This window comes from Capra hircus, chromosome 3 (genome assembly GCF_001704415.2).
Source record: "Capra hircus breed San Clemente chromosome 3, ASM170441v1, whole genome shotgun sequence".
NCBI classification, from domain to species: Eukaryota; Metazoa; Chordata; class Mammalia; order Artiodactyla; family Bovidae; genus Capra; species Capra hircus.
In genome coordinates this window covers 51,348,224-51,374,322 of record NC_030810.1, presented here as the reverse complement: position 1 = coordinate 51,374,322, position 26,099 = coordinate 51,348,224, and the positions used below count along the sequence as shown (strand labels likewise).

At 36.1% G+C, this 26,099-nt stretch overlaps 1 protein-coding gene across 1 annotated transcript in view; it reads left to right on the top strand.

Moving 5' to 3' along the window:
- Positions 1-26,099, top strand: part of SLC44A5 (solute carrier family 44 member 5) — a 216,229-nt gene that overhangs the window by 177,877 nt on the left and 12,253 nt on the right. Inside the window, exons 11-16 of the mRNA XM_018045539.1 lie at positions 4,170-4,301; positions 7,884-7,983; positions 10,097-10,189; positions 10,654-10,741; positions 11,233-11,495; positions 11,980-12,074. Of these exons, the coding sequence (XP_017901028.1) occupies positions 4,170-4,301; positions 7,884-7,983; positions 10,097-10,189; positions 10,654-10,741; positions 11,233-11,495; positions 11,980-12,074 (771 nt within the window). The remainder of the gene's footprint in view (positions 1-4,169; positions 4,302-7,883; positions 7,984-10,096; positions 10,190-10,653; positions 10,742-11,232; positions 11,496-11,979; positions 12,075-26,099) is intronic.

The window sequence follows — 26,099 nt, the reverse complement described above, 5'->3', positions numbered from 1 at the left end:
CATATCCAGTAGTGTGAAGGAACTAAATAATCTGAAGGGTTCTTTTGCTATGAAATGATGGCATATTATATTGTATTGTTTTATTTATTTTTGTCATGAGCTTACTAGAAATGAAGTATCCCAGAAAGCAAAACCATTTTCAACCCACAAGCTAAAAAGTGGGAAACTGAGCAGGAGGCACATGTGAGATTATGGGTAGATCATACCAGTGCTACAATCAGGAGACTCAGAGCCAGCAGAAGAGTAGAGGGTCAGGCCTGAAACTGCTGGAGTAGGTCCTGGATCCTGGAAAACGCGTAAAGTGACCCTAGTTTGGTAGTACCCTTTGGTTGCCAATAGAAATAAATATGAATCCCTTCTAGATGGAAGCACCTTCAATTCAGATCACCAGGTATCAACAGATTAAAATGAACAATGTATGAGTTTCAATCAAAGATTTCCAAACATTTATGGAAACGGTCTTTTGCAAGAAACAAAAAAATGATAAACCTCAGATTGAGGTCGCTAAGAAATTCAGATATGGGCTGATAGAGAACATGAATTAATGTTTAAGAATTAAAAATACAACTAAAAAAATAAGAAATCATCAAAAATATTCAGGCATACATGAAAATGAAGCAAATAGAACTTTTTAAAACAAAGCAATTAAGTGTTATATTCAAAATTGAATAAGTTAAATAGTAAAATAGATAATTAATGAACTGAAAGATGAGACCCTGAATTAATTACTCAAAATACACTAGAACATGAACAAAGGACAAAATATGATTCTGTATTTAAGAGAGATACAGAATAGATTGAGAAGGACCTAACATGTATCAGCATATTTGAAAGGTATTGACTGAGAATTTTCTAGAACTGATGAAAGATAGAAATTCAAAGATACAGGAAGCTCTACCAAGAAGAATAAGGGAAGTGACATCCACATCTAGACATATATTTTTTCATTTATTCATTAACAAATATCAGTTGTGCAGCTGCTATGTATAGGCACTATTCTAGGCTCTTGAGAAAGAACAGTAAACAAAAAGACAGAAGTTCTTACTCTCTTGATGCTCATAGCCTAAGCAAATTATCTATTAGAAGGTGATACTTGCCACAGAAAGAAAAGAAATAATAGACACTGAAGGGGGGTAGAGAGCAGCATGGTAGGGCAAGGAGTACAAATTGCAGTATTAGTGAAAGTGAAAGTGAAGTCGCTCAGTTGTGTCCGACTCTTTGCGACCCCATGGACTATAGTGTTCCAGGCTCCTCTGTCCAAGGGATTTTCTAGGCAAGAGTGCTGGAGTGGATTGCCATTTCCTTCTCCAGTATTAGTAGGGTAGGCATTTTTGAGATGAGATCCAAGAAAACACTTGAAGGAGAAAATGGGATTAGCCCCTGGAGATACAGGAGAAGTTCCAGACAGTAAGTACAGTTAGAGCAAAGTCTTAAAGATGGGAGCATGTTGAAGAAATGGTTAGAATGCTTACATGGATGAGTGGTACCAAATAAAGGGGAGAATAGGAGATGAGGCATTTCTGGAGCACCAGAGACTTAGATTATTTTTACTCTGAGTGAAGTAGGGAGACAAGGCAAGGTTTTGAGCAGAGGAGAGATGTGAAATGATCATGACTTTAGTCCCTGGTGGCTCAGACAGTAAAGAATCTGCCTGCAAGGAGACCTGGGCTTGATCCGTGGGTCAGGAAGATTCCCTGGAGAAGGAAGTGGCAACCCATTCCAGTATGCTTGCCTGGAGAATCCCTTTGATGGAGGAGCCTGGCAGACTGCAGTCCATAGGGTCACACAAAATTGGATACAACTGAAGTGATTTAGCACACACACATGAGGAAAGGTGTGAGTGGAGCAAGCTTGGATTAGAAAGGGGATTGATCAGAAGTGTAATTTTGAATATGTGGAGTTTGAGATGTTTATTAGGCATTGAGATGGAGATGTCACGTAGGCAGTTGAATATACAGTTGAATGTACAGAGTTAGAAAGAGATAGTTAGCCTAAATAAATATATTTAGGAATCAGGATTATTAGAGCCTTGAGAATGGCTGAGATCACCAAGAAATTAGGTGTAGGTAGAGATGTGGACCAAAGACTGAGTTCAGAGGCCCTGCAACATTAAGAGGTCAGAGAGAAGAGAATGGAACAGCAAAGACTACTGAGGAGAAACGGGTCTTCTTTGAAAACTAAAAGGATGTGATGTCATAGAAGCCATGTTAAAAAAAAAAAAAAACAAACAATGGAGGGGGTGATGATCCATGTCAAATGAGACAGATAGGTCAAGAAAGATAAGAACTGAGAATAGACTTTGGACACATAAATATGGCAAGATCATTGGTGTCTGATTAGGGTAGTTTTAGCAGCATAATGAGGAAGAAAAGCCTAATTAGAGTGGATTGAGGGAAGGTTGGAGGAGAGGAATTATAGACAGACAATATACATGGCTATTTGGGAGACTTTTATTGCAATGAGGGACAAGAAATCAGGCAGTGAATAGGGGTAAGACTGTCAAAAGTAGACTTTCTTTTGTTTTACTCTTTAAGGTGGCAGAAAAGAAAATATGTTTGTATATTGTTTGGAATGATACATTAGAGAGCAAGAAATTAATCATTGTGAAAGTTCAGAATACCAAAGCCAAAATATTTTAAAAACGATCAGAGAGAAAAGACAGCTTGCCTGCAAAGGAACAGATAAGCTGAAGAAGACTTTTTGACAGCAACAAAAGGAGCAAAATAATACCTTCAAAGAGCTAAGAAAAAAATAAGGGTGAGCCTATAGCTATACACTCAGCAAAACTCTCAAGAATGAGAGTAACATTGAAGATATTTTAAGATAAGTAAAAACTAGAGTTTACAAGAAGACATATATTAATACTAAAGGAGTGCCTACTTCTAGAGGGAAAAATGATTCAGCCAAAATGTATGAGATTTAAGAATGAAAGGTAAGCAAAGAAAATTAATTGGTAAATGTGTGACTCAGACAGTAAAGAATTCCCCTGCAATGCAGGAGACCTGGGTTCATTCCCTAGGTTGGGAAGATACCCTGGAGGAGGGCATGGCAACCCACTCCAGTATTCTTGCCTGGAAAATCCCCATGGACAGATGTGCCTGGCAGGCTATAGTCCGTGGGGGTCACAAAGAGTTGGACATGACTGAGGGACTATCAGCACAGCACAGAACTTAAGAAACGTTGTACAAAATAATGATAATATCCAATTTTTTTGAGTTACAACTGTACATAAGTAAAATACAGAGGAATAATCAGACTGGGGTGATTACTGAATAATGTAAGGTTCTTATATTTCCTGGATTGACTTTAGACTTGGTTAGTAAGTACACAGTCAATATTCAAGAGTAATTTATTCTAAAAATATAGAAGATATCTCTAAACCAGTAAAGGGGGAAAACAGAATATAAGTTAACCAACAAAAACTGATCAGTTTTTAAAGGACAAGAATTGGAAGTGTTGAGACAAAGTAGAACAGGAAATACAAAAACAAAGGTTGAAACAAAAGTAGATATAGCAATACATTAAATATATTAAACTCATCAATTAGAGTACAGAGATTATCAGGTCAGATTAAAATATAAACATACAAATTGGAGCTGCGTTCTTTACAGAAGTTACAAAAACATAAGGAAATTGGAAGTTTGAAAGTGAAGGGATACAGAAAATACTGTATTCCTATGTATCTTCCCAGAGATACTTTAGGTATGCATAAGAAAATACATATATTATTTTTACTTCTTGTATGAATTATAGAATATTTTATATAATTTTTATAATTTTTTACTTTACTTTTTTTCATTTAACAAAGCATCTAGTGCTCATTCGCTATCACTAGAGACTTTCTCCTCATTATATGGAAATACAGTATTCTGCTGTGCAAATATACTATAATATTTTTAACCAGTCATTACTGATGGACATTAAACTTGTTTCTAATTAAAAGGACATTTAAAATCAGGTGTTGCCGTGGTCATGCAAAAAAAATACTGAAAAAATTTATATTGCATATGATAGTACATTTACACTGTTGGATGCACATAAAATATTTAATGTGTAAATAGGAATCTTTCCTTCGTAAAAATGACCATGCTAATCCATTTCATGTAGATGTATGCTTATATTTCAGAAAATAACATTTTATATTACTCTACTTTTCTCTCTTTTTCAAGGAATATGGCGCTGTTACCTAGAATACAGCCGTCTTGAGGAGCAGCCAGGTTCTCACTTAAATGCATATACCATTGGGATTCAGACTGACATAAGCATGTACTTTCGCCTGAAACAAACATGGTTCGCACTTAGTGAGTGGATTTTAAAAATTTGCTTTGTTAAAATTGTAATAAGAAGAATGCATCTTTTCATGTAAAGAAAACTTGGGTTGGTATAACTTGTTAAATACATCTGTTAGTAACATCATTAAAATAAGTGTCTATAATACTACTAGCCATAGTAAATGGAAAGTCAATGAGGGGAATTTATTATGTAATCTAAGAAAATGTTACTGTACAATGATCTCAAGCTATTTGCCTTCAACTTAACATGAGTCAGATATAGACATTTATAGCCATTAATCTAATATCTAAGAAAGGTATTTTAAAAGGAAAAAATGCTTGATATTTCAAACTTGCTTTTAAAAACAGAAAAAGAAAAAAGAAAATGAAGAAACAAGTTTTTCATGACAGGACTTTTAAACTACTTGTGATAGAATTCGAATAATAAGTAATTTTTACAAATTTACAATTTTTAGTGTTTATTTAGATTGAGTTAGTTAAGGGTAAGAGTAACAGAATTTTGAAAGGTAGATGACTTCAAAGATGGCTTTAATAGTTTTTATTATACTATTCCTTGTTCTTTACAGAGATTCATGTTCTTTAATCAATATTTTTAAAATGATCTCTAATTACATGGTGCTTTAAAAAACAAATTAATCTTCCTATATTGTTGAAGTTAGAGAGCCAGACAAGACAAGCTTGAGGAAGCCTGGTAAGGAGCCCAGACAGCCTAAAAGAAGTGTAGTATCTTGGAGAGCATCATGATTCCAGAATGGATCCCTTAACATAAATCTGACAACTTAATTTTGCCATTTCACCCAGAAGTCATTTGGGTAGCTTTCAGGGACAGGCTCACAGCATGTCACCAGAGTGCCATTGTATTTGTTTACACTACTAGGATACTCTCTCGGAACGCAGACATATCCCACCTAGGACACTGCCTTCCTGGGCTCAAGGCACATGGCGAATAAGATTACTAATGAGAAAGTTTTTTTAGCAGAGACCCTTGCATAGTCTTGAGAGGTGTTTTCTTCAGGCTCATGCCAAGCTGGATGACCTACCCCGGCTGCACAGAAGCCCCCACCAGATTCCTGTGTCTGCTATATTCAGTGTTTCTCTGTTCCTTGGATAGTGCTAACTCAAAATGACAAATTCTTGCTCTTTGGGTTCCCATTTCTAGCTCTCATGCAGTTAATTCCCTTCAATAATATAACACATTAGTTTTTTCAAATATGTTTCAGAAGAACTTCATTGATAGCCTTTTTTTTTTTTTGACTATAAAAATCAAGCATCTTGGTACTTATATCCTTATCCCTTTCCCTGAATTTGAGTAATTCTATATCCCTCAGCAGTCCACATACTGTTACCTATCATTTCTGAAGATGACAAATCTCATCCATTATGTACTGAAACCTCTAGTTTTACTCTCAGATGGATGTTAGTTACAGGTTCTATGGGCATCCCACTGCTGTCTTTTAAGGATCTTTGACACAAAATCATTGAGATGATTAGAATATGCCATTGGAAAAGTTAAGAGAGGTACTTTGAGGACAGTGCAGAGCTTGCTTTTATTTTCAAGTCTAGGAATACGTATCTTTCCTCAAATGAGTGTTAACTTTCATAATCCATTATGAAATAATATCAGACATTATTTGCTCTGTGCTTATAATTCTCAGCACCAGTGACAAGGGTATACATGTGAAATTATACTTATTGACAGAAACACTAAAAATATGTGGAGTAATACACATAAAAATTATCATTTTATGGGTCTTGTATTATATTAGAAGACGGTTCTATTTTCATTTCTATTAATTATCCCAGCCTCCTTGATAAGGTTAGATTTATACCAGCTTCTCTGTAGGGTCTCGAAAAATATGTTTCTATTGTTTGTTATTTAAACGAAAGGAGGGAATATATAAATTCAAAGAGGTGCTAAATTTCTTTAATATAACCATTTAAAATAATATAATTTTGTAGAAGCACAAATTTAATATTCAGTGTTCTTTTACAATGAGATTTTGGAACATAAAGTGACTGACACAGTTTATATTCTTAAGTTTATCCAAAGATGATAATGATTTTAGTTTAATATGGCTACACTCCACAGTTTGGGGCTCAGTGGAGCTTTAAAAGAATCAGTTATGCATAAAAACATAAATACACAGTTGAAATTAAAGAAGATGTAGCAGGGAGATGTTACATTACTGAGAACCTCCCACATCTCTGGGTTAACTGGTTTCTCCTCACTTGGAGATACTAACAGAGGTATGATAAACCTCTGAATCCTAGTGGTATAACAATGGAATAAAATGAGTGTCCTATGATTGGAAGTGTTCAGACATGAGCAGAATAACTAGCAGGAATGTTGTAGAGCGGATCTTTTCATGGGTAGGAATTTAACTTTTCGTTGTTTCTTTCATGATTTCAGAATCTGTTATTAGCCATATTATATTCCTTAATTTAGACTCCCCGTCTTTTCACTTTTTAACATCTTTGAGGTCAGGATGCATTTTATAATCAATAGACAGACATTTAATAAAGGATTTTTTACTTTTCCTCAAAGATTCTTACTAAATTAAAGGTATGTCATAGAATTGAGGAATGTAATAATTAGGGCTGTTTGGCTTCAAGTAAAAACAAACAAAGCTGGAGGCAAGGCAGAGGCATTTATTCTAAGAACAGAGAAGTGTCTCACCAAACTCAAAACAGCAGAAAAGCAGCTGGACTTCCAAGTGGACCTGGATCTAGGAAACAAAAAGCCAAAATGGAGCCAAGGTTTCCTCTACTTGCTCTCTTTCTTTCCACTCGTACACTTTATTCTTTCTTTGCAGGTTCACTTACCTTACATAAATGTGGTTTTGACACAGTTAATGTGTATAACTCTTAGTTCAAGAGGCATACAAGCATCAGTGCAAAACTAAACTAGACCTAAAGGAGTGGATTGAGGGGTGAGAGAAAGCCTCACGAGGGAGGGGTTATATGTACGCTTACAGTGATTCATGATGGTACAGCAGGAAAAAAAACGGAACTAGATTCCCTTAATTCTAACTCTCAGACTTTTATTACACAGCTTGGGTTGGCATTACACTCTGATTTTATCAAGGCACAAACTAAAAATGTGGGGTCACAAACTAAAACTGTGGTATCCCAGAACCTCACCCCGTCTGTCAGCAAGATCAGTTAAGAGGCATTGTGAGCCTAGCAGCAGCTCAAAGCTTTGTTCTGTAATGATTCTCTTATTCAAGGAAGTTTACAAGTGAAAACATCTAACATAGAGTTGTCTGAAGCAGCCCTTCCTTTTCTTCTATGCCTATTTTCTCATTTCTACAATTGGTGTGAAATGTTTCCATAGATAAAACGAAGTCTGTCCAACACAGTTGTTTAAATTCTAGCTAAAAGTTTTAATCCAGGAATTTTTTTAAAGCATTTCTCAGAGGTTTTAAAAGTGGATTTCTAAAACTGGCATCTTTGGAGAGAGGTAGCACTACTTAAATCATGAAGTGTCAGAGCTGGCAGAAATCATCATGAAGATCAGTCTAATGTTTGCACAGAAAGTTTGCCCTTTGGTTTGATTTGCATCACACACTAATATTTTTTTCCTGTTTAAAGTGATAATACTCTGCCTCCTTGAACTGTTCATCATCCTCATGCTGATCTTCCTCAGGACCCGAATCCGTATCTCCATCGCCCTGCTGAAGGAGGGGAGCAAGTAAGGCCTTGATGGAGAGACTCACATAATGTATATCTGTCTTTCATATCAGTCACTGCTTATTTGTAGATGCCCCAGACTCTTTTCCCTTTAAGATGGCTTGTTAAATCTGCTTTCCATTCAAGAAAACTTGTTCAAGTTCAGACTTTGCCACATTTTAAAAAGTTCACACTAACAAGTCTTTCAAAATCCCCAAATGTCGATTATCTTAGAGCAAAATAAAGCTAAAACCCGTGTAGTCTGTGCACTCGCACTTTTTGAAAACACCAAATATATGTTAGGAGGATAGCTTATAAGAAAGTAAGTGATAGAGTGCTAATAAAAGTTAGTTATATTATATGTTGTATTTGCTCCCATACTGAGTCATATATTAATACTGATGGTTGAGATCATTTGTAGAACTGTAGATCACTGTAATTCTATAAAGTCAATTATATGCTCTTGCTAGTTTTGTATAAGTAACAAAATTTGCCAGTAGACAGAGTAATTGGTCTTAGCAGCACCATACTATAGGTTTTTGTATCTACAGCCCTCAATTCAAGAACATTGTATACCCAGTCATTTTTATTTTAAAATGCTACAAAATAAACACAATTTTTCATAAAATTCATGGTGTGAGGTAATAACACCTACAGTTTCTAAACTATTCCAAAAGGTCACTTGAAGATAATACATTAAACTTCTGAATAATGCATGGAAACAATAAAGAAAGTATTACTAAAAGCCAACAGATCATGTCCTTTGTTAAGAACAATGGAAACTGGGTTGTTAATGACCAAGGACCAAATTATTTTAAATAGTCTTTAAGGATTGTTTTAACAAAATCGTCATCTATAATAATAATAGTGCCACCTAGAGCCAGTGTTTGAAATAGTTAACAAGCAATTTGCTAAATTAAATCTGTCCTTCCCACAATAACTGAAGCCCTGTCATTAGCCACTGAAAGCTACTGATTTGCTGGGTTATTCCTTAAATAATATGATATTGTACAGTTCACTTATCCAACTGCTATGCCTCTAAATGTGTGTGTGTGCATGTGCGTGTTAAAGAGCAGTTACTACTGTGACAGATTAAAGATTTTTTTTTTCAAAGGAAAATAAGAGCTGGAATAAATTGGCGTGAGAATACAAGGTAATCATAGGGATGCCCAGTATTTCACTCACATCAGTGTCTGGAGGAAAGAGAGAATAGCATAGTCTAAATAGTGAGGTGGAGAAGGTAACAAATAAAAAAACGAATCTAAAATGTGTCAGTGTGGGAATTTCCTAGTGGTCCAGTGGTTAGGGCTCTGCACTTCCACTGTAGCGGGCAAGGGTTCCATCAGCTGGTCCAGGAACTAAGATTATGCATGCCCCATGGCGTGACTGAAGAAGAAAGTGTGTTAATGCATTAGGAGTGGAAATAGTTCTATTGTAGTTCTCAGTGGCTACATCCAACAACACAGAGTTAATTTAGTGTCATATGCTAAAAAATTATTCAAAAGTAGTAATAGAGTAACTAGGATGTGAATATTTTAGAAAGCATATCTTAGGAAGAAATTTAAAATAATCATTTATCTTGGAAAATGAAAGAGTTACTTGAAGGGTTGCTGTATGGAAAAGGTGGTCATTTCTTCTCCAGAACGTAGTGGATGTGAATTACAGGCAGGAGGAGAACTTCCTAATACTTTGGTTGTTAAGAAAATAGAATAAGCTGTGTCATATGAGACTAAGAAACATGTTCTGAAGACAGTTCAGAAGGGATTCTTGAATTAGAGATGGATTCTCACATTTGATCATATGATTGTCAAGATCCTCTGCAATTTTAAATGTCTAAACAAAAGGGAGAAATACCATGATTATAATGCATGAAGTCTTTCTGAGTTAGACAGAAATAACCAAAGAGGAGAAGGTTTGGAGAACTTTGGGCAGGAATCAAACATGAGCACTGAAAGAATGCTATTAATTTAATAAATAAATAAAAATTAAAACTATTACTTAATACCAACAAAAAAGAGTCAGTGGTTATTACATACTGTTCTTTGAATGAATTCAGTCTAGTTCTAAAAGATGAAATTTTAATTGAGAAATTGTAACTGTATCATTTTGAATTTCAACTATTTGTTTTATTTCAGAGCCATTGGATACATCCCTAGTACTTTAATTTATCCAGCTTTAACTTTCTTTTTCCTCTCAGTCTGCATTTCCTACTGGGCTGTGGTAGCACTGTATCCTTTGTTAACTGACTTATTTAAACCTCAGGTCCATACTATTTCTCAGAACCTGGGAGTTCATATACCTTTCCATCCTGGAAAGACCAGAAACATCCTAAAGATATAACTGAAATGATGATGATGATGGTGGTGATGACTGCTAAGTTCTAAAAAAGTGAACCAACTGAATTTCCCCTCAAATAGGTCACATGGTAGATTTTATTTTATCTTCACATATGGTACTTCTCCTTTGCAATACCTAAAAAGAAAAAAAAAACTCTTTTATATTTCATTGTTTTTAAGGGGCCACTCAGTGTATCTGACCCATGTTATATTACTCTGGGTCTTAAAATGAATGAATTATTAGATTATAAGTTATTAGTCTTTCAGTACACTTTTGGGTTATTCACACATTATTTTCTTGTCCATTTATTTTCAATCTGCCAGCAAATAATTTAACCTTAATAGAGTTCACTCAGTTACTTGGCTACATCAGGGGCACCTATATACAAAGTCATAGCCCCGCAAGGGCAATGTGAACATGAAAATAAAACCTGTGACCCAGTGGTAAGTAAAATAAACTCTTTTATTTACTTTAATAAGGAACTCTACTACGTTTCATCCAACAATTGTTGTAGGAATAATCCTGTAATAGGGACCCTGTGCACTGATGAGGATCACTGTAGAGAAGGGGAGAGTGAGTGAGGTATTAGCTGAAGAGTACTGAAAACAGTGGGTAGAACAGAGAGAAAACACTGCTATTGCCTGAGCTCACTTGTGTCGTATACCGAAGAAGCATGTACAGTCAACAACCACACTAATACAGGTAAAATTATAGTAGATGCAGATTAATGAACATGTGATGGTAAAATGAGATACTTTTCCATAACTCAAGAAAGAACTGTACAAAGTAATGTTATAGAAAATAGAAATGACAGCAGAAGCTAATAGAAGAGCAGGACAAGCAGTTGCGGGCTGCACAAGAGAATGCAGGGAAGGCATTGTCTTGGAATATTATTATCATATTATCCTTGTTGGTTTCTTTTTTCTGAGTGCAGGGTTTTAATGCAACTGAAATTGCCAAAGCTTGCCCTGGGGCTCAGTGTCATTTTGCTTTCTATGGTGGAAAGAGCCTATATCATCAATACATCACTACCTTCCAGTTACTCAATCTATTCGTCTTTCTCTGGCTTATAAACTTTGTCATTGCATTGGGTCAGTGTGCCCTTGCTGGTGCCTTTGCTTCTTATTATTGGGCCTTGAAAAAACCTGATGACATCCCACCCTATCCACTTTTTACTGCATTTGGACGAGCCATAAGGTAAGTTTCACATTGAACACTACATCTATCTTCCCAGTTATGATTAGTGTGCTTATAATTCAAGTGGCAAAGTACTTGAGGTCAACAGTATAATTCAAGATTCATGAATGTCCATGGCTTTGTTTGGTTTTATAGCCATCATTTTATTTTTGACCCCTACTCAGGCCAATCCTTCTAAAAGGTTACTGGAGTGAAAAAGTAGGGGAGGTCACTAAATTAAAGATTAAGGATGAACTTGTCTTTCTTCATTGCTCAGCTCAAACATAAAATCAATATAAAATGATAGGCTATTGGTATCATTTTTGTAGATGAAGTACAAAATGGATATATATGGTTTAAAAACCTCTATGGAAACCTTTGTCAATCTGAATAAGAGAGTAGAAGTTCTTTTCTATCAATGCTTTTACCAATAAAAATTAACTAACATCCTTTGTGTTCTTAGTAACAATATTTTAACCTTTATTCTCACTTTATCTTTGTCCAGATATCACACAGGATCCCTAGCATTTGGATCTTTAATTCTTGCAGTAATTCAAATGTTCAGATTAATCCTAGAATACTTGGACAAACGTCTTCAAAGTAAGATTCTAGAATTCATCTTTTCTCAGACTTCCTGACTTCTGTGAATAGAGTAGACTGGATCAGGGATTGGGAGAACATAATGACTGTAACTTGGATACAGTAATAGGGATGGATGTGGTCAGATTGAGGAGATGTTTAGAAGGAAAAGCCAACAGGACTTGTTGAGGGGGTGGGGACAGGAGCAGTGGTAAAGAAAAGAGAAAAAGTGTGTGATACTGAAAGCTGCTCAGTTGTGTCCGACTCTTTGTGACCCCATGGACTGTAGCCTACCAGCCTCCTCTGTCCATGGGATTCTCCAGGCAAGAATACTGGAGTGTGTTGCCATTTCCTTCTTCAAAAGTGTGTGATGTTACTTACTAAATTATGGAAGCCAGAAGGAACACAATTCAAAAAAGAGATTAAAATGTGTGTTTTTGACAGGTTACTATTGAGAAGCATGGTGGGAATGTCAGGCAGTTCTAAGTCTAGAGTTCAAGACAGCACAGGCTTAAAATATAAATTGTGGATGTCATTTGCTCATACATGACACATACAGTTTACAAAAAATAAGCTGTTTACAATGTACTTTAAAAGATTTTATTATTAATTGTCAAAATACTCTTGAAACAGAACAACAAAGTTGGAAAACATACAGTTCCTGATTTCAAAACTAAATATAAACCTACAGTAATCAATACAGTGTGGCACTGGTATAACAACAGACATATAGATCTGAGATAGACTAGAGAGCCCTAAAATAAATGCTTACAAAAAGACTATTCAATGTGGGAGAGTTTCTTTCAACTAATGTAACAAAACTGGATATCTACATGCAAAACAATGAACCCTTGCCTTACACCATATACATGAATTAACTCAAAATGGATCAAAGACAAACATAAAAGCTAAAACTATAAAAGCCTCAGAAGAAAGTATAGGAATAAATCTTCTTAACACTGGATTTAAAGATGATTTCTTAGATATGATACTAACAACACAAAGGGAACAAAAGAAAAAACAGATAAATTACACTTCATCAATATTTTTTAAATGCTTGTACATCAAAGGACATTATCAAGAAAGTAAAAAGACAACCCACAGAATGGGAGAAAATACTCGTAAGTCATATACCAGATAAGCAACTAATATTTAGAATGTATAAATAACTCCTACAACTCAAAAATAAACAACCAAATTCAATATGGGCAAAGGATTGTTTAAGTAAAATTTTTTCAGCTTGAGGTATAACTGACAAATAAAATTGTAATTTTTAAGTGTACAAATGATGATTTAATGCATATATACATTGTGAAAGGATCCCCACATTTAAGGTGGGACATTTTTCCCTTTTTTTGGTGAGCATGCTTAGGTTCTACTCTCCTAGAAAATTTCAATATACAATGCAGTATTATCAACTGTAATCATGTTTTACATTATATTCTAAAACCTATTCCTCTTATAGCTAAAAGTTTATAAGCCTCTCCCAATTTCTTCCATGCCCAGCATGTGATAACGACATTCTATTCAGTTTATATGCATTACAATCTTTCCCCCATGTATAAGCAATACCATGCATATTTGTTTTTGTCTGGCTTACCTCTCTTAGCATAATGCCCTTCAGGTTCATCCATGTTATTGCAAAAGTAAGATTTCTTTCTTTTTTATGGCTGAATAATATTCCATTGTGTATATATACTATACTTTATTGATTGATGTACCTAAGAAACTAAGATCATGGCATCTGGTCCCATCACTTCATGGGAAATAGATGTCAGACTTTATTTTGGGGGGGCTCCAAAATCACTGCAGATGGTGATTGCAGCCATGAAATTAAAAGATGCTTACTCCTTGGAAGGAAAGCTATGACCAACCTAGATAGCATATTAAAAAGCAGAGACATTACTTTGCTGACTAAGGTCCATCTAGTCAAGGCTATGGTTTTCCAGTGGTCATGTATGGATGTGAGAGTTGGACTGTGAAGAAGGCTGAGTGCCAAAGAATTGATGCTTTTGAACTGTGGTGTTGAAGAAGACTCTTGAGATTCCCTTGGACTGCAAGGAGATCCAACCAGTCCATTCTAAAGGAGATCAGTCCTGGATGTTCATTGGAAGGACTGATGCTGAAGCTGAAACTCTAATACTTTGGCCACCTGATGCGAAGAGCTGACTCATTGGCAAACACCCTGATGCTGGGAGGGATTGGGGGCAGGAGGAGAAGGGGACAACAGAGGATGAGATGGCTGGGTGGCATCACTGACTCGATGGACATGAGTTTGGGTGAACTCCAGCAGTTGGTGATGGATAGGGAGGCCTGGCATGCTGTGATTCATGGGGTCGCAAAGAGTCGGACACGACTGAGCAACTCAGCTGAACTGAACTGAACTGAATAGCACTTAGGTTGTTTCCATACACTGGATACTATAAATAATGCTGCAATGAACACTGGAGTACAATTATCTCTTCAAGATAGTGATTTTGTTTCCTTCAATTATATACAGAATTAGAATTGCTGGATCATATGGCAGTCCTATTTTTAATTTCTTAAGGGACTTCCGTACTGTTTTCCATAGTGGATACATCAATTAACATTAACATTCATACAAACAGCATACAAGGGTTCCCTTTTCACTACATTCTTACCAATACTTGGTATCTCTTGTATTTTTGATAACAGATATGTAAACAGGTATGAGGTGACATCTCATTGAGGTTTTGATTTGCATATCTCTGATATAAGTAATGTTGGACACCTTTTCATGCACCTACTGGCCATTTGTATGTATTCTTTAAAACATCTATTCTGGTTCTTTACACATTTTTAATTTGGTTATTTGTTTTTTACTGTTGAATTCTATAAAGTCTTTGTATATTTTGAATATTAACCCTTTATCACATGTGGTTTGCAAATATTTTCTCCCATTCAGTAGGTTGCCTTTTCACTTTTCTGATGGTTTTCTTGCTGTGCAGAAGCTTTTTAGTTTAATGTAGCCTACTTGTTTAGTTTTGCTTTTGTTGCATTTGCCTTTTTTGGGTGTAAAATCTAAAAAGTCATTGCCAAGGCCAATGTCAAGGAACTTACCACTATAAACTCTTGTAGGATTTTATGGTTTCAGGTTTTACATTCAAGTCTTTAATCCGTTTTGCATTGATTATTCTGTGTGGTATAAGATAAGGGTCTAATTTCATTCTTTTGCATATGGTTATCTGTTTTTCCTAACACCATTTATTAAAGAAACTGTCTTTTTCCCATTGTATATTCTTGACTTCTTTGTCAAAAATTGACCATAGATGCATGGGTTATTTCTGGGCTCTCTTTTTTTATGCCAGTACCATACTGTTTTGATTACTTTAACTTTGTAAAAGAGTTTGGAACCAGAAAGTATAAGACCTTTAGCTTTGTTACTCTTTCTTAACTGCTTTGGTTATTTGAATCTCTTGTGATGTTATACAAATTTTAGGATTGCTTTTTCTGTTTCTGTGAAAAATGGCATTGAAATTTTGATAGGAATTGCATGAAAGTTTTAGATTGCTTTGGGTACTATATACATTTTGTGCTGTGTGGTGCTTAGTTACTCAGTCAGGTCCAACTCTTTGCAACCTCATGGACTGTAGCCCACCAGGCTGCTCTGTCCATGGAAATTCTCCAGGCAAGAGTACTGGAGTAGGTTGCCATACCCTCCTCCAGGGGATCTTCCCAACCCAGGGATCAAAGCCAGGTCTCCCGCATTGCAGGCAGATTCGTTACCATCTGAGCCACCAGGGAAGCCCAAGAATTACATTTTAAATGTACATTAAATTACATTTTAACAATATTAACTCTTTCAATCCATGAACATGGAATATTTTCAATTTATTTGTTTCTTCATTCTTTTTTGTCAATAGTTCACAATTTTAATATACAAGTATTTCTCTTCTTCATTTATATTTAATTCTAGTTGTTTTATTGTTTTAGTTATAAGTGAAGTTGTACTCAATTTCTATTTCCAATAATTAGTTGTTGGTATACAGAAAACTGATTTTTGTATATTGATTTCATTACCTGAAACTCTACTGATTTCATGTATTAGCTTTAATTGTTTTTTTGGTGGAGACTGTAGAGTTTTCTTATGTAATATCATGTGATCTGCAAACAGAGACAATCTTCTTCCTTTCTGATTTGAATAGCTTTTATTTCTTTTACTTGCCTAATTGCTCTGACTGAGACTTCCAAGTTCTAAACTGAAAAAATGTGGCATTAGTGGGCATCCTTGTCTTGTACCTATTATTAGAGGAAAAGCTTTCAGCTTTTTACCATTGAGTATGATATTAGCTGTGGGTTTGTAAGAAATGGTCTTGGTTATGTTCAAGCCTTCCCTAACCAGTTTACTGAGAAATTTTATTACAAAAGGAAGTTGAGTTTTGTCAAGTAATTTTTCTGCATCTATTGAGATAATCATATGATTTTTCACCTTCATTTTGTTAATGTTCAGTTTAGTTCAGTCGCTCAGTTGTGTCCGATTCTTTGCAACCCCATGAACCACAGCACGCCAGGCCTCCCTGTCCATCACCGACTCCAGGAGTCCACTCAAACTCATGTCCACTGAGTCAGAGATGTCATCCAACCATCTCATCCTCTGTTGTCCCCTTCTTCTCCTGCCCTCAGTCTTTCCCAGCATCAGGGTCTTTTCAAATGAGTCAGCTCTTTGCATCAGGTGGCCAAAGAATTGGAGTTTCAGCTTCAATTCCTTCCTTCCTTCAATTCCAGTTTCAGTTCCTTCCAATGAACACCCAGGACTGATCTCCTTTAGGATGGACTGGTTGGATCTCCTTGCAGTCCAAGGGACTCTCAAGAGACTTATGTAACACCGCAGTTCAAAAGCATCAATTCATCAGTGCTCAGCTTTCTTTATAGTCCAACTTTCACATCCATACATGACTACTGGAAAAACCATAGCCTTCACTAGATGGACCTTCGTTGACCAAGAAATGTCTCTGCTTTTTAATATGGTGTCTAGGTTGGTCATAACTTTCCTTCCAAGGAGTAAGCGTCTTTTAATTTCATGGCTGCAATCACCATCTGCAGTGATTTTGGAGCCCCCCAGAATAGAGTCTGACACTGTTTCCACTGTTTCTCCATCTATTTGCTTACCCTATTTGCTCCATCTTGTGCTTCAACCAGCCCAGCGTTTCTCATGATGTACTCTGTGAATAAGTTAAATAAGCAGGGTGACAATATACAGCCTTGACCTACTCCTTTTCCTATTTGGAACCAGTCTGTTGTTCCATGTCCAGTTCTAACTGTTGCTTCCTGACCTGTATACAGATTTCTCAAGAGGTAGGTCAGGTGGTCTGGTATTCCCATCTCTTTCAGAATTTTCCACAGTTTATTGTGATCCACATAGTCAAAGGCTTTGGCATAGTCAATAAAGCAGAAATAGATGTTTTTGTTAATGTGGAACATATTATTAATTTGCATATGGTGAACCATCCTTGCATCCTGGTATAAATCCTACTTGATTTTGGCATGTGATTCTTCTAATTTCATATTGAATTCAATTTGCTAATATTTTGTTGAGAATCTTTGCATTTATATTTATCAGGGATACCGGCCTATAATTTTCTTTTCTTGCAGTGTCCTTGTGTGAGTTTGGTATCAGGGTCATGCTGACCTCATAAAATGAGTTTGTAAATGTTCTCTCCACCTTTGTGGTTTGAGAGTTTGAGAAGAGTTATATTTATATTTATCTCTGAATGTTTGGTAAAATTTCACCAGTAAAGCCATTTGATCCTGGACTTTGCTGTGTTGGGAGGTTTTTGATTACTGATTCAAAATCTTTACTAGAAATTGATCTGTTCAGATTTTCATTTCCTTCATGATTCAGTTCAGCAAGTTATATGATTCTATGAATTTATTCACTTCTTCTAGGTAGTCACATTTGTCAGTGTAAAATAGTAGTCATATGTAGTCATAGTAGTCAGTTATGATCCTTTATATATGTTATCAGTCATAATGTTTGTTTCATTTCTGAATTTATTAATATTTAAGTATTCTCTCCTTTTTTATCAATTAATCTAGTGAAAGGTTTGTCAATTCTATGCTTGCAAAAAAAAGCTGGTATTTTCATATATCTTTTTGATTGTTTTTTCAGTCTCTTTCATTTATTTCCAGTCTGAGCTTTACTATTTCCTTTCTTATAGTAACTTTGTACTTGGTTTCTTCTTGTTTTCTAATTCCTTGAGGTGTGAGGTTAGGTTGTCTGAGATCTTTTTTAATAACATAGGTGTTTATTGCTGTGACCTTACCTCTTAGAACTGCTTTGCTGCATTCTGCATGCTTTGATGTGTCGCGTTTCTATTTCCTGTGTTTCAGGTTACTCTTTGATTTCACTTTTGATTTATTCTTTCATCTCTTGATTATTCAGTGGCATGTTGTTTAATCTCCACACATTAGTGAATTTTCCAGTTTTGTTCTTGTAATTGACCTCTAGTTTCATACTATTGTTTTTAGAAAAGAGGCTTGATATCATTTCAGACGTCTTGCATTTATTAGTACTTGTTTTGTGACCTATCATGATCTATCCTGGAGAATGCTCCATGTATACTTGAGAAGAATGTGTATTCTGCTGTGGTTGGATGGAAAGTACTATAAATGTTAAGTCTATCTTAACATTTGTTAATATGTACTTAAGTCCAATGCTTCCTTTTTGATTTTCTATCTGGACAACCCATTGATAAAAATGGAATTTTGAAAATGTATGCTATTATTATATTACTAAATATTTCTTCCTTCCTATCTATTTATATCTACTTTATATATTTAGGTGCTCCAATGTTAGGTGCATAAATATTTATAATTTCTATCTACTCTTCACAAATGGACCCTTTTTTCATCGTATAATGAGCTTTGTATCACAACAAACTGTGGAAAATTCTTAAAGAGATGGGAATACCAGACCACCTGACCTGCCTCTTGAGAAATCTATGCAGGTAAGGAAGCAACAGTTTGAACTGGACATGGAACAATAGACTGGTTCCAAATAGGGAAAGGAGTACGTCAAGGCTGTATATTGTCCCTGCTTATTTAACTTATATGCAGAGTACATCATGAGAAATGGTGGGCTGGATGAAGCACAAGCTGGAATCAAGATTGCTGGGAGAAATATCAATAACCTCAGATATGCAGATGACACCACTCTTATGGCAGAAAGTGAAGAACTAAAGAGCCTCTTGATGAAAGTGAAAGAGGAGAGTGAAAAAGTTGGCTTGAAATTCAACATTCAGAAAACTAAGGTCATGGCATCCAGTCCCATCACTTCATGGCAAATAGATGGGGAAACAGTGGAAACAGTGACAGACTTTATTTTGGGGGGCTCCAAAATCACTGCAGATGGTGACTGAAGCCATGAAATTTAAAGATGCTTACTCCTTGGAAGAAAAGTTATGACCAACCTGGACAGCATATTAAAAAGGAGAAACATTACTTTGCCAACAAAGGTCCATCTAGTCAACCTTATGGTTTTTCTAGTAGTCATGTATGGATGTGAGAGTTGGACTATAAAAAAAGCTGAGTGCCAAAAAACTGATGCTTTAGAACTGTAGTTTTGGAGAAGATTCTTAAGAGTCCCTTGGGCTGCAAGGAGATCCAACCAGTCCATCCTAAAGGAAATCAGTCCTGAATATTCATTGGAAGGACTGATGCTGAAGCTGAAACTCCAATACTTTGGGCACCTGATATAAAGAACTGACTCATTGGAAAAGACCCTGATGCTGGGAAAGATTGAAGGCAGGAGGAGAAGGGATGAAAGAGGATGAGATGGTTGGATGGCATCACTGAGTCAATGGACATGAGTTCGAGTGGACTCCAGGAGTTGGTGATGGACAGGGAGGCCTGGTGTGCTGCAGTCCATTGGGTCGCAGAGAGTTGGACATGACTGATAGACTGAACTGAACTGAATGAGCTTTGTGCCTTGTTTAAGCTTTTGGTTTAAAGTCTCTTTTGATTGATACAAGTATAGGTACACCTGATTTCTTTTGGCTTCCATTTTCATGGAAAAATCTTTTACTAATATTTCACATTTGGTCTAACTATGTCTTTAAAGGTGAAATGAGGCTCCTGTAGGTAGCATATACTTGAATCTTTTAAAAAAATTTTCATTCAGCCACTCAGTCTTTTGACTGGAAAATTTAGTTCATTTACATAGTTGTAATTATTGAAAATTATAGACTTGCTTATATATATATATATACATATATATACTCTATTTTCTATATTAACAAAATTAAATTTCAACAAAATTAAGACACTTCATTTACTCTCACTACATCTGTCCCCCCTCCAACCTACACTCCCTAGCTGTCAGTGTTTCCATGGGAATGTTGATTAGGCAAGCTATTTGATTTGTAAAATTTCTATAGGATTTTAAAAATTACATCCAACTCTCAAGTGATGTAAGAGTTAAGTTGCAAACATTGCTACTTGTATGGCATTTGTTCAGGTAATGATTTAAGTATACAGATAGTATTGTATGGAAAACTATTAGACTACAACTAGATTTTTTTTTGCTTTAGCTTTTATGAAATTTAGTTTATTGCTTTGTTTCATTTCCTAAACTAACAGATACAATTATGTTTTCATTACTACAATGTCCTCCCTCAGTAAAGATCTATTCCTATTGAAAGCAAAGTACTTTATTTTTCAAATTGTTTACTCATACTTTTATCTTGGGAATTTATTTTTCTTTTCTTTTTTTTTAATTTTTATTTTTACTTTATTTTACTTTACAATACTGTATTGGTTTTGCCATACATTGACATGAATCCACCACGGGTGTACATGCGTTCCCAAACATGAACCCCCCTCCCACCTCCCTCCCCATAACATCTCTCTGGATCATCCCAGTACACCAGCTCCAAACATGCTGTATCCTGCGTCGGACATAGACTGGCAATTCGATTCTTACATGATAGTATACATGTTACAATGCCATTCTCCCAAATCATCCCACCCTCTCCCTCTCCCTCTGAGTCCAAAAGTCCACTATATACATCTGTGTCTTTTTTGCTGTCTTGCATACAGGGTCGTCATTGCCATCTTTCTAAATTCCATATATATGTGTTAGTATACTGTATTGGTGTTTTTTCTTTCTGGCTTACTTCACTCTGTATAATCAGCTCCAGTTTCATCCATCTCATCAGAACTGATTCAAATGTATTCTTTTTAATGGCTGAGTAATACTCCATTGTGTATATGTACCACGGCTTTCTTATCCATTCATCTGCTGATGGACATCTAGGTTGTTTCCATTTCCTGGCTATTATAAACAGTGCTGTGATGAACATTGGGGAACATGTGTCTCTTTCAATTCTGGTTTCCTTGGTGTGTATGCCCAGCAGTGGGATTGCTGGGTCATAAGGCAGTTCTATTTGCAATTTTTTAAGGAATCTCCACACTGTTCTCCAAAGTGGCTGTACTAGTTTGCATTCCCACCAACAGTGTAGGAGGGTTCCCTTTTCTCCACACCCTCTCCAGCATTTATTGCTTGCAGACTTTTGGATCGCAGACATTCTGACTGGTGTGAAGTGGTACCTCATTGTGGTTTTGATTTGCATTTCTCTAATAATGAGTGATGTTGAGCATCTTTTCATGTGTTTGTTAGCCATCCATATGTCTTCTTTGGAGAAATGTCTTTGGCCCATTTTTTGATTGGGTCGTTTATTTTTCTGGAATTGAGCTGCACAAGTTGCTTGTATATTTTTGAGATTAGTTGTTTGTCAGTTGCTTCATTTGCTATTATTTTCTCCCATTCAGAAGGCTGTCTTTTCACCTTGCTTATAGTTTCCTTTGTTGTGCAGAAGCTTTTAATTTTAATTAGATCCCATTTGTTTATTTTTGCTTTTATTTCTAGTATTCTGGGAGGTGGATCATAGAGGATCCTGCTGTGATTTATGTCGGAGAGTGTTTTGCCTATATTCTCCTCTAGGAGTTTTATAGTTTCTGGTCTTACATTTAGATCTTTAATCCATTTTGAGTTTATTTTTGTGTGTGGTGTTAGAAAATGATCTAGTTTCATTCTTTTCCAAGTGGTTGACTAGTTTTCCCAGTACCACTTGTTAAAGAGATTGTCTTTACTCCATTGTATATTCTTGCCTCCTTTGTCAAAGATAAGGTGTCCATATGTGTGTGGATTTATCTCTGGGCTTTCTATTTTGTTCCATTGATCTATATGTCTGTCTTTGTGCCAGTACCATACTGTCTTGATGACTGTGGCTTTGTAGTAGAGCCTGAAGTCAGGCAAGTTGATTCCTCCAGTTCCATTCTTCTTTCTCAAGATTGCTTTGGCTATTCGAGGTTTTTTGTATTTCCATACAAATCTTGAAATTATTTGTTCTAGTTCTTTGAAAAATATGGCTGGTAGCTTGATAGGGATTGCATTGAATTTGTAAATTGCTTTGGGTAGTATACTCGTTTTCACTATATTGATTCTTCCGATCCATGAACATGGTATATTTCTCCATTAGTGTCCTCTTTGATTTCTTTCATCAGTGTTTTATAGTTTTCTATATATAGGTCTTTAGTTTTTTTCTATCTTGTTAACAGAACTGAACTGAACTGTTTTCTGGCTGTTTTAAATTTTTTGTTTTTTCTTCTCTTTCTTTGTGATTTTATCATTTTATATGTGGTATCTTTTGATTCCTTTCTTGTATCTACTCTGTGGTTATCGTAAGGCTTATGTAAAATATATCATAGTTATAATAACTAAAGGAGAAGGAAGTAGCAACCCACTCCAGTATTCTTGCCTGGAAAATTCCATGGACAGAGGAACCTGGAGGGCTACAGTCCATGGGGTCACAAAGACTCAGCCATGACTGAGCACACCGTCAGTAAAATAACTAAATAGTTATGACCAACCTAGATAGCATACTGAAAAGCAGAGACATTACTTTGCCAACAAAGGTCCTCTAGTCAAGGCTATGGTTTTTCCAGTGGTAAGGTATGGATGTGAGAGTTGGACTGTGAAGAAAGCTGAGCGCCAAAGAATTGATGCTTTTGAACTGTGGTGTTGGAGAAGACTGTTGAGAGTCCCTTGGACTGCAAGGAGATCCAACCAGTCCATTCTGAAAGAGATCAACCCTGGGATTTCTTTGGAAGGAATGATGCTAAAGCTGAAACTCCAGTACTTTGGCCACCTCATGCAAAGAGTTGACTCATTGGAAAAGACTCTGATGCTGGGAGAGACTGGGGGCAGGAGGAGAAGGGGACAACAGAGGATGAGTTGGCTGGATGGTATCACAGACACAATGGACGTGAGTCTGAGTGAACTCCTGGAGTTGGTGATGGACAGGGAGGCCTGGCGTGCTGCGATTCATGGGGTCGCAAATCGTCGGACACGATTGAGCGACTGAACTGACTGACTGACTGACCTTATAGTTAAAATATCTTATAGCTGATAACAAGTGAATTAGTAATGCATACAAAAGCTCTACCTTTTTATATCCCCTATGCACATATATTTTATGCTACAATGTTTTTGATATCACAATTTACATCTTTTTATGTTGTGGATCCATTAACACGTTATTTAGTTATACATAAAAAAGTCCTTTTAATACTTTGTCTTTAACCTTTATACTATAGTTCTAAGTGATTTACCTACTACCATTAAAATTTTAGAGCATTTTGAATTGAAGTGTATATTTACCTTTACTGTGAGTTTTATGCTTTCATATATTTTCATGTTACTAATTAGCATCCTTTTGTTTCAGCTTAAAAAACTTCCTTTAATATTTCTTATAAGGCTATTCTACTGGTGATGAACTCTTAGCTTTTGTTTGTCTGGGAAACTCTTACCTTTTTCTTCAATATTGAAGGATAACTTTGCCACATAGATAGTTTCTTGGTTGGCAGATTTTCCTTTCAACATTTTTAATATATTATTCAACTTCATTCTGGCCTGCAAAGTTTCTGCTGAAAAATATCTTCTTATGGGGATTTCCTTGTATATAAGAAGTTCCTTCTTTCCTGATGCCTTTACCTGACTTTTGAAAATTAACTTGATGTGATTCAATGTGGATCTCTTTAGACTGGTATTCTTTGAACTTCCTGGATCTGGATGTCTGTTTCTCCAGGCTAGGGAAATTTTCAGTCATTATTTCTTTGTATATGTTTTCTGCCCCTTTTTGCTCTCTCTTCTCCCTCTGGGGCCTCTGTAATGTATATAATGGTCTGCTTGATGGCGTCGCATTAGTCTCTTACAACTTCATGCTTTCTTTAACTGGATAAACCCCACTGCATTGTCTTTGAATTCATTGATCCTTTCTTTCGATAGATCTAGTCTGCTGTTGAATTCCTTTATTTAATTTTTCAGTCCAATTATTATAATTTTGAGCTCTATAAATTCGGTTTGATTTTTAGAAATTTTCTCCCTCTTTACTGAAGTTCTCATTTTGTTCATTCATTGCTCCCTGACCATGGTAAGCATCTTTATGACCATAATTTTGAATTCTGTATTGGGTAAGTCAATGATCTCTGTTTCATAAATACCAGTTTTGGAAATATATCTTGTTTGTTTCTTTGGAACATATTCCTTTGTTTCTTCATTTTTTTCCTTCACTCTCTGTATTTGTTTCTGTGCACTAGATAAAGCAGCCATTTTTCCCAATTTGACAGACTAGTCTCACGTAGGAGATGAGCTTCATTAATGAGCCCAGCCCAAGCTTCTTATTCTCTCAAATCTTTGTGATTGTCCTAGCCATCATAGTTAAGTAGCTCTTAGTAGTTGAAAGTGTAACTAGACCTGTTGGTGTCTCAAAGGGAAGAGTTACAGTCAGAACCTAGACAAGGCTGATTAGAAGCTAAACCCTCAGACATCAGCTGGAAAAGTGTGTAGTTAAGCCCCTTTCAGGGAGAAACTGGGAGGGAAGCTTTTGCCTGCTTCCTCAGCACTCAACCAGGATATATAACCATGGTAGTGGTTAGTGGTGGTAGGGCACTCCTTAACCATTTAAAACTTGATTCTTTGTTTTCTACAGTCCTGTGAGACTCATAAGTACAAGCCCTATCTAGAGCTACACAAAGCTGGGTCACCAGGCATGTGTACAAACTCCTTCCAAAGAGAAGTTGGTGACCTGCTCCCACTAGCTCCTAGTAGGACCACAGGTAGATCTAGAATATGCAAATTAGAAATTCAACTTTTAGGCAGGGTGTTGTAAAGTATGCACTCAGTCCCTTCCCAGGAAAAGACTGGAAGATGGGCATTTTTGCTTGTTTTCTCTTTGCTAGTCTCTGTGATTGCTATAGTTGTTTTTTATAGTCCCATAGAACTGTGGCCATAAGCCTCTTTGTCTTTAGAGCTAAATGTTTTGGGGGTCTGTCTCTTGGGTGGGAATCTCTGTCTCTTGGGTGGGAAAGTTGGAATCCTTGATGTGCTGCTCAAACCCTTTACTCCTCAGGGAGAAGCTGAGAGTTGGGGGTATTGTCCTGGTAGTATGGCATTGTGCCAGGGTTAGGGTTTATGGTGAGTGTGTCTCAGCCTTTCCTACAATTTCACTGTTAGAGTTTTTTAGTTGCCTGATGTGAAGGAGTCACTCAGCTTGTTTCTGGATTTCTCTCAGAGGAAATAGCTCCCAGTGTAATTATACATTTGGTGCATCTGTGGGAGGAAGGAAGTTCAGGAACCTCCTTGTTACCATCTTTGTCCCTCCTGAAAATGATTTGCCTAGATATCACTCTAAAGAAAGTATATAAGTGGTGAATAAATATATGAAAGGATGCTCAATATTAGTCATTTTGGAAATGCAAATCAAAAACATAATGAGCTATCACTTCATACCCAATAGAATGGCTACTATCAAAAAATGAAAAATAATATGTTTGTAGGTTGAGGATAAATTGGAACTCCTGTGTATTGCTGGTAAGAATGTAAAATCATATTGCCGCTGTGGAAAACAGTTGAACTGTTTTAACTTTAAAAAGTTAAAAATATGATTGCCATATGCCAGCATTTCCACTTCTAGATATATACTCAAAAAGATTGAAAGCAGGGACTCAAATAAATACTTGGGCACC